This window comes from Meriones unguiculatus, chromosome 20, assembly GCF_030254825.1.
Source record: "Meriones unguiculatus strain TT.TT164.6M chromosome 20, Bangor_MerUng_6.1, whole genome shotgun sequence".
Taxonomy (NCBI): Eukaryota; Metazoa; Chordata; class Mammalia; order Rodentia; family Muridae; genus Meriones; species Meriones unguiculatus.
In genome coordinates this window covers 69286768-69299695 of record NC_083367.1, presented here as the reverse complement: position 1 = coordinate 69299695, position 12928 = coordinate 69286768, and the positions used below count along the sequence as shown (strand labels likewise).

The 12928-nt window shown below is 50.2% G+C and overlaps 1 protein-coding gene across 1 annotated transcript in view; it reads left to right on the top strand.

Annotated features, from left to right (window-relative positions):
* Nucleotides 1–12259, top strand: part of Mthfd1l (methylenetetrahydrofolate dehydrogenase (NADP+ dependent) 1 like) — a 167608-nt gene extending 155349 nt beyond the window's left edge. Inside the window, exons 27-28 of the mRNA XM_021644473.2 lie at nucleotides 5028–5146; nucleotides 11837–12259. Of these exons, the coding sequence (XP_021500148.1) occupies nucleotides 5028–5117 (90 nt within the window). The 3' untranslated portion in view covers nucleotides 5118–5146; nucleotides 11837–12259. The remainder of the gene's footprint in view (nucleotides 1–5027; nucleotides 5147–11836) is intronic.
* The last annotated feature ends 669 nt before the right edge of the window (nucleotides 12260–12928 follow it).

Below are 12928 nucleotides of genomic sequence, written 5' to 3'. Positions count from 1 at the left end.
TGAGCAGCATCAAGGAAGATTCAGTAACGCAGACCCTCTCTCCACCCTCCCGTTCAGTTTGTCCACTTTGCAGCTTTTAATCTCCACAGAGGAGCCTTGCAGTGGCATAGAGGATGGATGGGGGATGAAAACAAGAGAGAAATGTTAAACTGGCCCAGAGACATGGCTTCCTGGTTCCGTGCTTGTGTGAGGCCCCAAGTTCAGTGCAGCAGGAAGGAAAAATAGTAAACTTCCTAGCAGAAACAATGTCCATCACCCCACCCTTCCTCCCAGCTCCCTCTCTACCTTCCCTTCACAGGATGGTGAGTTGATAGCCAAGATCTGTTAATGCTCAAGGGAGGCGTTCCTCAGAACCCTGTTATTAACTCACGTTGTTTCCCTGGAGCTCATCGAGAGCCTCAGAGCATGCGCTCTGCAGATGGCTGGAGAATGAGTGTGATGCCAAATGGCAGAAAAGGCCCACAAAGGTGGAGAGGTGGACAGAGGCATTCCGGCCAGGCAGCTCTGCCAGGCCTGCGTGCAGCAGTCTCCATGTCAACACAGGAGCTTCAGACTTGACCGTGGTAACTGGACACTATTAAGAACACACACTGTGGAGTTGGGAGCTATCCCCTCTGCTTACCTTTAAGACAGCTGATAACACACAAAACATTAGGGAAATATCTCAAAATTGATAAGCTTTATGTATCCCTGTAAAAGAAACAGTCATGGAATAGGTTTGCTTTTTCTATATCTGTCTGTGCTGTCTCATGTTTCATTTGTTATGTGCAAGTGTGTTTATGACTAAGAAAGAGTAGGAGCATGCATGTCACAGCACACACGTGGAGGTCAGAGGTCAGGATGAGTCATTTCTCTCCTACCTTTATATGGTTCCAGAATAATCCTTCAGGTCATGAGACCAGCACAGGAGGGCAAATGCTCTCAGGCTGCTCATGTCTTAGTTCACACAGGAAATAAGTACTGTGTGTGGAATGCCTAACTGGAGTCTTTTCTTACCTCATTTTAATTTCAAAGTGGAGTCCAAAATGTAGGCATTGTCACATCTGTATTTTACAAATGACCAGTGAAGGCTCAGTGAGCTAACTGCCCTAGGGTCATGCCTCTCCCTAGGAAGCAGAAGCCCTTCCCAGCAGTCCTGAGCTCTCAGACTGCCGATCCAGCTAAAACACAGCACTTTCAGACCCTCTCATTTGGTACCAGGAACGTGATACAGCTTCACTGAACATGACTGCAGCTTCAGAGGGATGGAGGAAAGCCTGTTAGCCTCTACCTATATCAGGGCTGTAGAGAAGTTCTGGAATGCCGGTCATGGTGACAGTGAAGGGCCAAAAGTCTCCCTAGCAATCGGGATGTGTGAAGAGCCCCGTGTAAATGGCCTAACGCCTGCGTGCTGGTATGTGTGTCTCTTAGGGAATGACTAGGACAAAGCATGGTGAAGACGCAGGGCCATTTAGCCAGTGTGGCCTTGCTTTCGAACTCTTCCCTGGCTTGTGCCAACCCTCTGGAGAAGCAGCATTCCAGCTATAACTAATTCCTTTTGCTTCCCAAAAAATGCTGTGTATGTGTGTGACTTGGGCTCAGACCCAGGACCTCAAGTATGCTCTAGCTAGGTAAGCCCTCAGCCCCTGAGGAACATCCCCAGGCCAGGAAATTTTAACTGAATATGTAGGTAATTGTTTGATGAAGTCATGCAAACCAGAGCTGTTTACAGACTTCAAAACGCTCTCAGTGATCTATGTCTGGTCTTAACAGAGTAACGGGGATGATCCGAGTAATTATTCTACTCATAATGCCTTAGAAATGTTTTATAGTCACAAGGTCTACTGTCTGCTGTGGCTCCTTTCTAAAGTTGATCTTTCTTGTAAAGGTTCTAGCCATAATGTAAGAGACCACTCTTTAGTTTTTAGAGGTTTTTTGTTTGGGGGGGAGAGGGTTGATGTTTGGAGCTTTTTGAAACAGGGTCTCTCTGTAGACGAGGCTGGCTTCAAACTCAGAGATCTACCTACCTCTGCCTCCTAAGTGCTGGGATCAAAGGTGGGCGCCACCACACCTGGTTGCCAACACCATTCTTAAGCAAACATTGAATCTGAAAAGGAATAAGACTGAAACTCTAAAGTAGCACTTTCTTCTCCCTGTCTGTCTCCGGGCAGGGACACCCTCCTGTTTCTCTACAGTTTTTTTTCCAAGGAGTAAGCATTGGACTTATATATAAAATGGGCCTGTGGCAAGTGTTCCTTGTCTCCTCTTCCCTTAATTAGAAAGTACCCCCCCATTACCAATTTGAATTTATAATCTCCCTGAAAACAAAATTCCAGAATCAGGCATGTGAAACGGGAGGCCACCTGGTGAGGTGCACACCTGTAATCTCGCACCCAGGAGACAGCTTGTGTGTTGCCCTCACGCTTGTGAACTGAGCCGTGTCTGAGGCTTTGCCTGTTTTATCGCCATGAGCAATTGTTAGCTGGGGTAGGGTTTCTTTAATGAGTTGTGTGTGTTTTGGCTGCATGTATGTACCACATTCATGCTGGTGTCGGTGGAAGCCAGAAGAGGGCATCAGATCCCCTGGAACTGGAGTATAAACAGTTGTGATTCGCCAGGTCCTCAGGCTTAGCAGCACCTTTGCCACCACCGTCCCACCCGCACTAAAGTGTGTTTCTAAACAGTGCCTGTAGAAAGTGCGGTTTCTCGTGGTCAGGACAAACGTGGGAGTTCAGCTGTGGTTAGAATCGGGATCATGAAGGAAGCTTTACTCAGCCTTTGCACAAGACTCCGTTAATGTAGCATGAAGAGCATGTGGATTGGGTCGCTCCTCGTTTATTTTGAGGAGGACCACATTGCACAGAGCCCTGCTGACCCCAGGCCTGTGGCCAGTTCCCAGGGGGCTCTCCGCTTTTCTGTCGCTGGTGGTGCCTTAGGGATCCAGCCTGAGAGCCGCACTCTGGCCGTTGCTTCCTGGAGGAGAACTTGGTGTGCGTGTGTACAGTCCTGGTGACAGGACTCTGCATGGTGCTTCCTCAGCACGAAGCATGCACACAACCTCTTGCTCTACAGAGCCTGTGGTTTCTTGTCTGCTGCCCCTTCTCCCAGATCAGTACTCTCGATTCTCAGAAGTGATTACAGCATCGTTAGAAAGGAATGTGGGAATTCTGCCATTCCACTCATGTCTCTCCCACTTAAAGGAAGCTGAAAGTGGAAGACAGACATCTCTCACTTCCTGACGCTTGAGACCTTGGCTCGTTTTGTGTCCCGATATTGTGACACAATTAGAATGACCACAAGACACATAGCCTCCCTCCTTTCAGTAGAGTCACTCGGTAGTAAGCGGAAAAGCATCGGCTCCATGCTAGGAAGGAAGAAGGTAAGCTTAAAATACAGCAGGTCCCCAGACACTAAGTCAGGTGCCAGAGTCTATATTTAGCTCATTGTTTGGGCTCCAGAGTGTGGCTGCCCAGCAGCATGGGACAGATGAGGCCTCTATCCCCAGCTGCTCTCGGACATCTTGGTCGCCATGACACACCTGTGCTGTAGCCCTACGCAGGGAACGACAGTGCTCTGCACCAGTGAGCCATGTGCTGTGCCTTCTCCTTGCTCTGCGGCAGGCCCCTACTGCCACACTCCAGGACCAGCCGGGCACAAGAGTGGTCAGTGAGGCTCCCCACCCAGCCAGCAGGGAAAGGAGAGATGGCACTGAGGTACTACACTCTTCCGAGGTGAAGGGGACACAAAGAAGACTGCGGGTACCGTGTGAGACGAAGTGTGTGCCCGAGTCCCCTGAAGACTTGCCGCAGGCTCAGGCTCCCAAGCTGCCGCTGCTCCACAGCCCTGGCTGAGGGAGAAGAGTCCCCGAACACAGAGGGACAGGAGTGAGAGAGGGGGAGGAGGACATGAGAACGGCTGTGGGGTGGGGCAGGCAGGCCAGTGAGCGCTAGCCCGTCACCATCACCGCTTCATCTCAGAGTAGCTGGGGATGGATGCCGCTGGAAGCGGGAGCACAGCAGGGCATCCTGAATCCTCTCAGATCCTGGGAGGAGTGTGTTAATATGGCACCTACATGCTCTCGTGGTACACCAGGGCCTTCTGCCACCAGGGACACAGTGAACCAGCTGAAGAACCAGGCTCTGCCTCCAGCTAGCCACACTCGGGAGCACTTGCCTTTATAACTTAGTATCTTCTCACCTTGCTGGACGTGGTGGCCCGCACTGTGATCTCAAGACTTGAGAGACAGTCACAGGAAGATCGGGAGTTCAAGGTCAGCCTGGGCCACAGGTGACCCTATTTGAAAAAACCAGGTCCTAGCAACCCACCAAAAAAAAAAAAAAAAATCAAGTGAGATGAAAGCAATGTCAGCCTCAGACAGTGCTGGGAGACGGCTGACGCAGGCTGTCGTCCATGTAAAATACAGAGTGCCACTCTGAGGCGGTGTAATGGCATCATGTAACCTTACAAGCAAAGTCCAGAAGTCATGTGGCACTGGTTACCTGAGCCTCGAACGTGTAACTTGCCATGTGACGTGGGAACAATAAAAATGCCTTTTGTAGAGGTTACTAAGGAACAAAACAGGCGGCGTACTCGGCAGCTCTACGCCCAGGGCACAGCTCTGTCACCGACACTGGCGTTCCTGCTGGAAGGGAAAGCCAGGTGCTGCTGTCTAGACGGTGGGTTTGGGCTGTACCGCAGGCTCTTGCTTCGGGAGGAGGCAACCTCAGCCCCGGCCAGAGAAGGCTGGGCTCCAGGTTCCGTATGCACACTGCACTTAGACTAGAAGCTCTGAAGGTCACCAGTGGCCGCTGTGCCCTGTGGGACCACGGGGGAGGGAGAATGGGCCGCACGTTGGGGGAGGGGACATGTGCTCTGTGCTTGATCTCCTTGCAGAGTAAAGGCAGGGGTCAGACTGACAGGGCCGCCCGGGTCCATAACGTCCTGTGGGCTGCCGTGAACGGCGCGGTTGGCTCGTGTCAAGCGGACCGTTCCGTGATTGACCGCTTGGTGCGCCTTGCTCACGTGCACTGCTTTGTTTCCTCTTCCAGATGAGCACGATGCCAGGACTGCCCACTCGGCCCTGCTTTTATGACATAGACCTCGACACCGAGACAGAGCAAGTCAAAGGCCTGTTCTAACGGAACGGGACTCACTGGACCCGAGTCAGGTGCGATGTCTTGTGTTGTTTTGTTATAAACACTAAATTGTCTCCTAGGTCACAACAAGTTCATACCTAATAGCTTCCTGGGACTTGGGTCCCTCTCCCAAGCATGGGCATGCCCTCAGTGTACCTGGATTAAATCCGGTGGAGGTTTGACCGTGAGTGTGAACGCGACTGGAGTGTACAGAGGCTAGAGGCTGCCTTTTCTCCCACACAGCTGTGTTGGGGAGAGCTTGGGCTCACTTCCCGGGGCTGCCATACAAAGCACCAGAGCTGTGTCCTGCTCCCTCCGAGGGATGCCATGGCATCTACACCACCAGACAGTCCTGGCCCTACAATCTTGCCTCTTTGGTCACTGAGCTCTCCCCCTCTGTACTCCTGTCTTCCCGAGTTCATCTCGTTTCCGTTTTTCTTTCTTAGTTTGTATGTGTATGTTGGTGGTGGTTGTTTTCAGAAAGGTTTTAGTTTGGGTCTGTGAGATGAGAACTCAGTAAATAGCTTGGGCTGCTCTTGAACTCATAATCCTCCTGCCTCACCCTCCCAAGCGCTAGGCTTACTTATCCACCACCACACTGTTCACTTTGCTCTCTTCTAAGGACCCCAAGCATTTTAGATTCAGGCCCAGACTACAGAGTTTTGTTTTGTTTAGTGAGACAGGGTCTCTCTGCATAGGTCTGGCTGTCCTAAAACTCGCTCTGTAGACCAGGCTAACCTTGAACTCAGGGATCTGCCTGCCTCTCTAGTTGCTAAAATTAAAGGTGTGCGCCATCACCACCAAGCCTTAGACATCGTCTTAACTTGGCTGTTCTGCCAATGACCCTGACCCAAACACTTTCACAGGTGCCCAGGGCCGGGGTTCCCACATACCTTTGGGGGAACACAATTCAGCTCTTTTTTTTTTATGTATATGAATGCTCTGTTTTCACACACACCAGAAGAGGAAATCAGATTCCATTACAGATGGTCATGAGCCACCATATGGTTGCTGAGAATTGAACTCGGGACCTCTGGAAGGGCAGTCAGTCAGTGCTCTTAACCGCTGAGCCATCTCTCCAGCCCCTACAATTCAGCTCTTGACTGTGGTTGGGCTCTTCCTCCTGGAAAGACACAGAGATGGACAACAGGTCTTCCTTGAGACATGGGATATTAGAACCCTTTCTGGATCCTGGTCCCCTTGGGTTAAAAAGGGAGAGTTCTCTATGCTTTGTAGGCCACTCAGAGCTGAGGGACGTGGGCCTCGTTGCTCTCTGTCCTACAGAGGTGAAATAATCCCTACTGGCTTCTGCCCCGGCTGCCTGTCTAAAGAGAATGACCATACTTCTAATCGTTCTTCCTGGAATCCCCGGGCAGAAGCAGTAAAGCTTGGGGCTCCCTTTCCATCCCATATATGAATGTGTCCTCACCATGCTCCCATGGTCCAGTCTCCTGCAAACTCTCAATGCTCTTCCTTATCCTATTCCACCTTCTTGGCACAAAACCCTGTTCCGGGCATTTGGATGGGTTTATTTGATCTGTATACCCTTCAACACCTCTGTGTTGGAACCCTAAGTGGGAGGCAAAATTTCCATTTCCTTTGGTTTGAGCACTAATAGCTGACAGTTCTCTGGGGTTTGGGAGCTGATGTTTGGGGCTGAGCTGATCCTCGTGGAAATGAGAGCACCACCTCAGGAGCACCCTCCCGAGTTACCCAGAGCTGGGTTTTTAGATGGAGTCTCCACTGATGGCAGCTTGCCACGTAAGCTGGACTGCGTGGCCAGGGAGCCCCAGGGATCCTCCTGTCTCTACCTCCCAGCCCTGGAATTACAAACACATACTGCTATACCTGGAAGTATTTGTCTGTAGGTTCTAGGGATCGAACTCAGAACCTCACGCTTGCAAAGCAAGCACAGTGCTAATTGAGCCATATCCCAAGCGCTTTGGTGTTCCTTATTTGGTTTTCTTCCTTTTTTAATTAAACAAATATGATCTAGACTCTGGTGAGAAAGGCAAGAGGCCACGTAAATGGCCTCATTGAACTGACGAACGGGGTTCAGGCTCCTCTGCATGTTTGTTGCTGCCAAGTGGGAACTGTTGAAAGTCTCAGCCACGGGTTTCATCTTCCTCATCCCTAGAGAAGAAAACCAAGAATAACAGCAGATGAGTGGCTTATCACAGGAATCCACAGACTTAACCTTTGAGAGCAGTGCTATTTTGGTCTGTTGTTGTGGCTCTTGTCTTGGAGGGCCCAGCTAGGCCTTGGGAAAACCACAGCTTCGTTCCTTTTAAACCAAAAGTCGAACCCTGCCCTAACGAATTTCTTTCCATGTCAAGAATCCTATGTGGTCTATCAGTCATTTTTCTCCAGAACAAATATGTGCATGAGTCTCTTATCTCTAACGAATAATTTTTTTCAGACTTTTGGTCAGTTTTCATTTGTTCTCCAAGCAGGTCAAGAGGAGCCCAGTCATGCTTCAATTATTGCAGCTAAGACTGAGGTTTGCCAGAGATGTGCCCTTCGCTATACCTAAACAAATTTCTTGTGACCCGTCCCCTGTGTGTTCCCTGGCAAGCATCCTACCAGATTTTAGCTGAAGATGAAACAGTCCAGGAATGGTGGCTCAAGCCGCTAATCCTAACACTTTGGAGGTGGAAACAGCAGGATCAGGATTTCAAGGTCACCTTGACGACGTAGTGAGTTCTAGCTCACCCTGGGCTGCACAGACCTGAACTAAGTAAGGGGCTGGAGAGGTGCCTCAACTGTGCGGAGGACCCAGTGCTGGTTTGCAGCACCCGCACTGGAGAGCTCACAGGCACTTGTAACTCTAGCTCCAGAGGATCTGCTGCCCTTTTGTGGACGGACAGACAGACACACACACCGAATCTTAACACATAGTTAAGATGGAGCAGGACTCTGTGGCTCATGTCTTCTGACATGCCGGATACTGTACTCAGTACCTGGCAATGCTGGTCCCAGCACCATAGCAGGTGTGTCCTAGTGAACCATGAAGGCTTCAGGGAGATCAGTCTCCCCGTGTGGTCACAGAGAGGTGGTGGCTGAGGGCAGTCTGCTTCCAGACTGCATAACACTCCTTCCCTGCGGCCCTTCTGCCGTTGTTCGCGTGAGCTGGGACCCATTCAAGATGCCACTAAATAGTTTCGGCCTCATGAAATCCATCCTGTGCCTCAGTCCTCTGCTTCAAGGTGTTTGTATTTCACAGGGCGGGGTGTGTGCTCCTCTCTCCTTCTGGATGGATTCTCATTCACTCACCAACTACCACGTATCCTTCTGCCACACCAGTTAATGTGCAGAGATCCAGCCAGTGAGGTGTCGTGTTTCAGGGCTGTGACAACGCAGGCCCAAAGAGGTCAACACTGCACAGCTAATGGCTACAGAAGCCAAGATCTCATCCAGATTAGCCCGCTTAGAGCGTGACACTGCCCTCACTCCCCATTCCACACATGAACTTAGGCCCATTCCAAAAGATGGTATCAGCTGGTGAATAAATCTGGGTTGTTTTTTAAAATAACTGAAGATAAGTACTTGTATATTCAACTCAGAGTGAAAAAACTTTGGTGTGATGGGATGGCCTCTTACCTCACCGTCTCCTTGAATGGTATTGCTTCTCATTTACCCCAGGCTGCTGTTTTCTGAGATGACTAAATACATTCTGGGCCTGCTGGGCAGTCGTTCAAAACCCATCATTTGACCCTGCTGGAACAATTGAAAAGGGATCTGGTGTCCTCAGATAAAAGCTTTTTACAAATAACCATTCCCCTCCTCGGCTCCTGCCAGCTCGCGCCTATAAACATTTTCCCTTCTCCTGCGACCCTCCGGGATGGCAGTCCAGGACTGCTTCTGCCAGGATCCAGCGGTCTGTGGAGTTGCATAAATTAAAAAGCGGTCCATCTTAGACAGGGCTCCAGCATCGCAAAGGTCCTCACTTTGTGGTGTCGTGATTTACAGCCCCAGCAACGGGGTGTGGATCCTTCCAGACCCTCGGCTGCAGGGCGGCAGAGTCACTGTCCTTCCAGGAATACTCCGGGGACCTGCACCTGTGCCCACTAGGGACGCGAGTGACTAATTTCCTCCCGCCCCTAGATTAAGTGTGAATGAGCTCAGCCAGCCCCTTGTCCTAAGCCTTCCCTGTAGCTTCTGCCCTTGTTCGCTTGAGCTGAGACTCGTTCCTCTGGATGTCACTAAATAGAAATCTTTCCGAGAAGTTTTGGCCTCGAGAAATCCATCCTGTGCCGCAGTCCTCTGCTTCAAGATGTATTTCACAGGGCGGGACGTGTGCTCCTCTCTCCTTCTGGATTCCCATTCTCAGCCCTCAACTATTTCCAAGTCTCCAGATGATCCGCAAAATAAAGTCTAGCAGCTCCCTGAAGAACCAAGGTGCCTTCAATCCTGTGCAATGCTTTGCACGAGTTGGGATCGACTCTGGTCCTGCTGTAAACGCCACTGTTTTGCCAGCAGGTTCTTTTCTAGAGTTGCACCCATAGAAAGAAATGACTGGTCAGAAATGACTCAAGTCAGGTGGCCCCACACATTCCTTTCTGTGGATGGTCCTGGCCAGCCCCAACTCCCAAACCAAAGGGGAGCCCAGGGTAATGCCCCAGCTCTGATTTGGGTTTTGAAATGCTCTTTCGCTCCACCACTACAGGGAGCACACACTCTTTTCCCTCATCCAGGCAGGAATGCAAGAAGATAGCGGCCCTTGCCACTTAATCCTTTCTGGCATCCAATGACTGTTTGGACAAAACCTTCCATATCTAGGTTAGGTACCAACTCTGACCTTCTTTCTTCCCTGTAAGAGGAACCTTGGGGCACAGTACACTGACTGAACTAGGCTATTCCATATAGATTTTGGACTAGGAGTGTAGCTTAATGGTAGAACACTTGCACAGCATGAGCAAGGGCCCCGGTGCAGTCTCCCACATCTTGGGGTGAGCAGTGTGTCATATATTCCTGTATATCATAAAATCTGTCCCCAGTGGATAAACTCCAGGGTTCTTTCTCCTTATACAGTTATCCTAATTCTTCTTGTTGTTTCGTTTTTCACGACAGTTTCTCTTTGTAACAGCCCTGGCTATACTACAACTTGATTTGTAGGTCAGGCTGTCCTCAAACTCACAAAACAACCCTCCTGCTTCTGTCTCTGGAGTGCCGGGATTAAAGGCGTATGCCACCATGCCTGGCTAATAATAATTAATTTTTACATTTTTACCTTAGCTATTGCCCCGCCCTCATTTCCATCTGTAACTAGACTTCTCAGGCCTGGGCTGCACATTGACTCCACGAAAAGAGGAAAGAAATGTGGAATACAGACTCTGTACATAAAACCTCAGGCACAAGAGCAGGGCCTTGTGCCTCCCGTTTCTCCCCTCTAAACCAAGAAATTCTTCTGCGCTGGGACCATCTCCAGCCCACAGAGCAACCCCCTCTACCCGGCCTTCCCTCCCAGGGGGTCACTGGTCATTACAGTGAGGCTGCTGCACCCCTGAATAAGGAGCCAGGGGCTGGGCCAGACAGCCCCCTTGAGGTGATGTGTTTTCTTTTCGTTTGTTATATATACTTGCTGAGTTTCTGGTTTCTGTTTATTCCCCCTTGGACTCTGATGTTGGGGGGTATTTGAAGTCCTGTCTTCCTCTCTACCGCTGTCTTCTGTCTTCAAACTGCCGGGGGACTCTGCCCTGTCTGCAGACTGTGCAGTTACCTGTGGGAGGCGAATCTCCCCCAGCTCCAGCACAGTGACCTCTCCTGGCTCTCAAATAAATCCCTCCATGGATAAACTCAGATCAAAGCCTACACACTGGCATTTACATTTTTCCTGGAGTGGGAACATGTTTTCTTCTGGGACTTGGATGTTTTGCTTTAGTTATTGTTTTTCAGATATAGTCTGATCACTTTTCTCTTTCTAGGAGATTACAGAGGGTGTGTGGTGCATGTCTAATCCCACAGCTCAAGAGGGGAGGCAGGAGGAGACTATGTAGCAACTTCAAGGCCAGCCTGGGTTAGATGAAACCCTACCAAAAATAAATGAAGACATTTTTAAAAATTAGAGAAGTCAAGATCTGCCAAAAATCATACTGTATGTGTGTGTGTGTGTTTTGTTTGTTTGTTTTGTTTTTTGAGAGGAGGCAACATCCCAGGCCCAGGGTCTGTTTTTTGCTGTATTACCCCGTGTGGAGTCTTAGAACTTGCTCCCTGTGCTCTCTCCTGTATAAACAGGAGCACAAATCTAAGGCAGCCAGGCTGTTACTCTAACACCTGTCACAGCCCCAGAACCCTGCATATAGCAAAACCCACAAGCCAAGGACATTCTGGATTGCCTTGGGAAGCACAGGGGCGGCCTGTGGGACAGCACTAACTGTGGTTGGGGGCGGGGGGGGGTATGCGTCTACATGCACTTACACACGCATCAGTGTGGAGACCGGAAGACGACTGTGGATCTCGTTGTCCAGGTGCTGAACTAGTTTTCGACACAGTTGCTGCACTGGAGCACACCAGGCAGGCAAGGCTGCCGGCCAGGGAGCTCCGGGCACCCGCCTGTCTCTGCCCCAGCTCATTTCTCACACAGGAAACACCCCACACAAGAATCCCAGGCGTGGCTCTGCACTCTTGGGTTTTCTTTAAAACTGAGACAGAAGCCAGAGTTTAGCAGCAGAGGAGAAGCAACCTGGCTCTGAGACCTTCCCCCCCCCACCCCTGTTTTGCAGGCTCTCCTGGCCCTTTTGCTGCAGTTGGAGAAGAAAATGAATTTTGAAATCTGCTTGTTATGCAATGCTGGAGAAATTCCGAGACAGGCCAAAGACCGCTTCCTCGATCCCGTTTCCAGTGGAGGAAATAGGACCCGCGCCTCCTCTGGGAGCCGCAGAGTTCCTCTCGGTTCCTACAGACTTAACACCATTTCTGCTGCTTCTATTTAGAGTGTTTACTTCATGGGGACTAGGGGATGGCGAGAGTGTGACCTGAAAGCTAAGGTTTTCCTCTATGGAGTTTCCTCTCTCGTCTTTTTTCTTTTTCTCACCTGTGTCGGGCATGGGACGCCAGGCCTCGGCTTGCACAGGCCAGCTCTCTGCTGCCAAGTTGTACCCTTTATCGTTGTCTTTGAACTGAAAATAAATGTTTCTAGAAAGCCACCCTACCAGTGTCCAGTGGCTCTCGGGATGTCACTGACCATGGGAAAGTGGTAGGGTCGTCAGCTGGCAGGTTTGTGGAGGAAATGGCAAGGGCGCCTGGAGCTCTGAAAACGGCAAGAAAATAACCAGAGAGAGGAAAGCGTGGGCAGCTGACCTCCTTCAACTGCGGCAGGCTAGCACGTCCTCCTGGACCAGCCTGCACTAGCGGTACTTTTAGGTCCTAGTCAGGTCACTTCTCTAACACATGCTTGCAAGTTCCTTCTACCATGAGTGAATCTCAATGGCCAGTCTATTTTCTGGGCCCACAGGGGTAGGAGTGGGCCCCTTAAAGGTCAGGTGTTTGGCAAATGTTTTTCCTCTGGCCCAACTGAATGCAAAGAGGAGAATGTTCTGTGACCTGCCCCCTACTCTTTGACCCCTCCTTGTCCCCTTTTCCCCCTTGCAATAATATAAAATTATGTAAAACTTAAAACAAAACCAACGATTGAGAAGCCAACAATAAGTAATTGTCCTCTGGGCAGTATAAGTGAAATTGTCACCATAAATATCCTGGGGCACATCCTGCAGGAACCTTCCTGGATGCCCTTACGAGCCCCATCCAGTGACCCTGCTCCGCTCATAATGCGTCTTTATGTACAAGTTAGCTTGTTCCAAAACCCTGTAAACCAA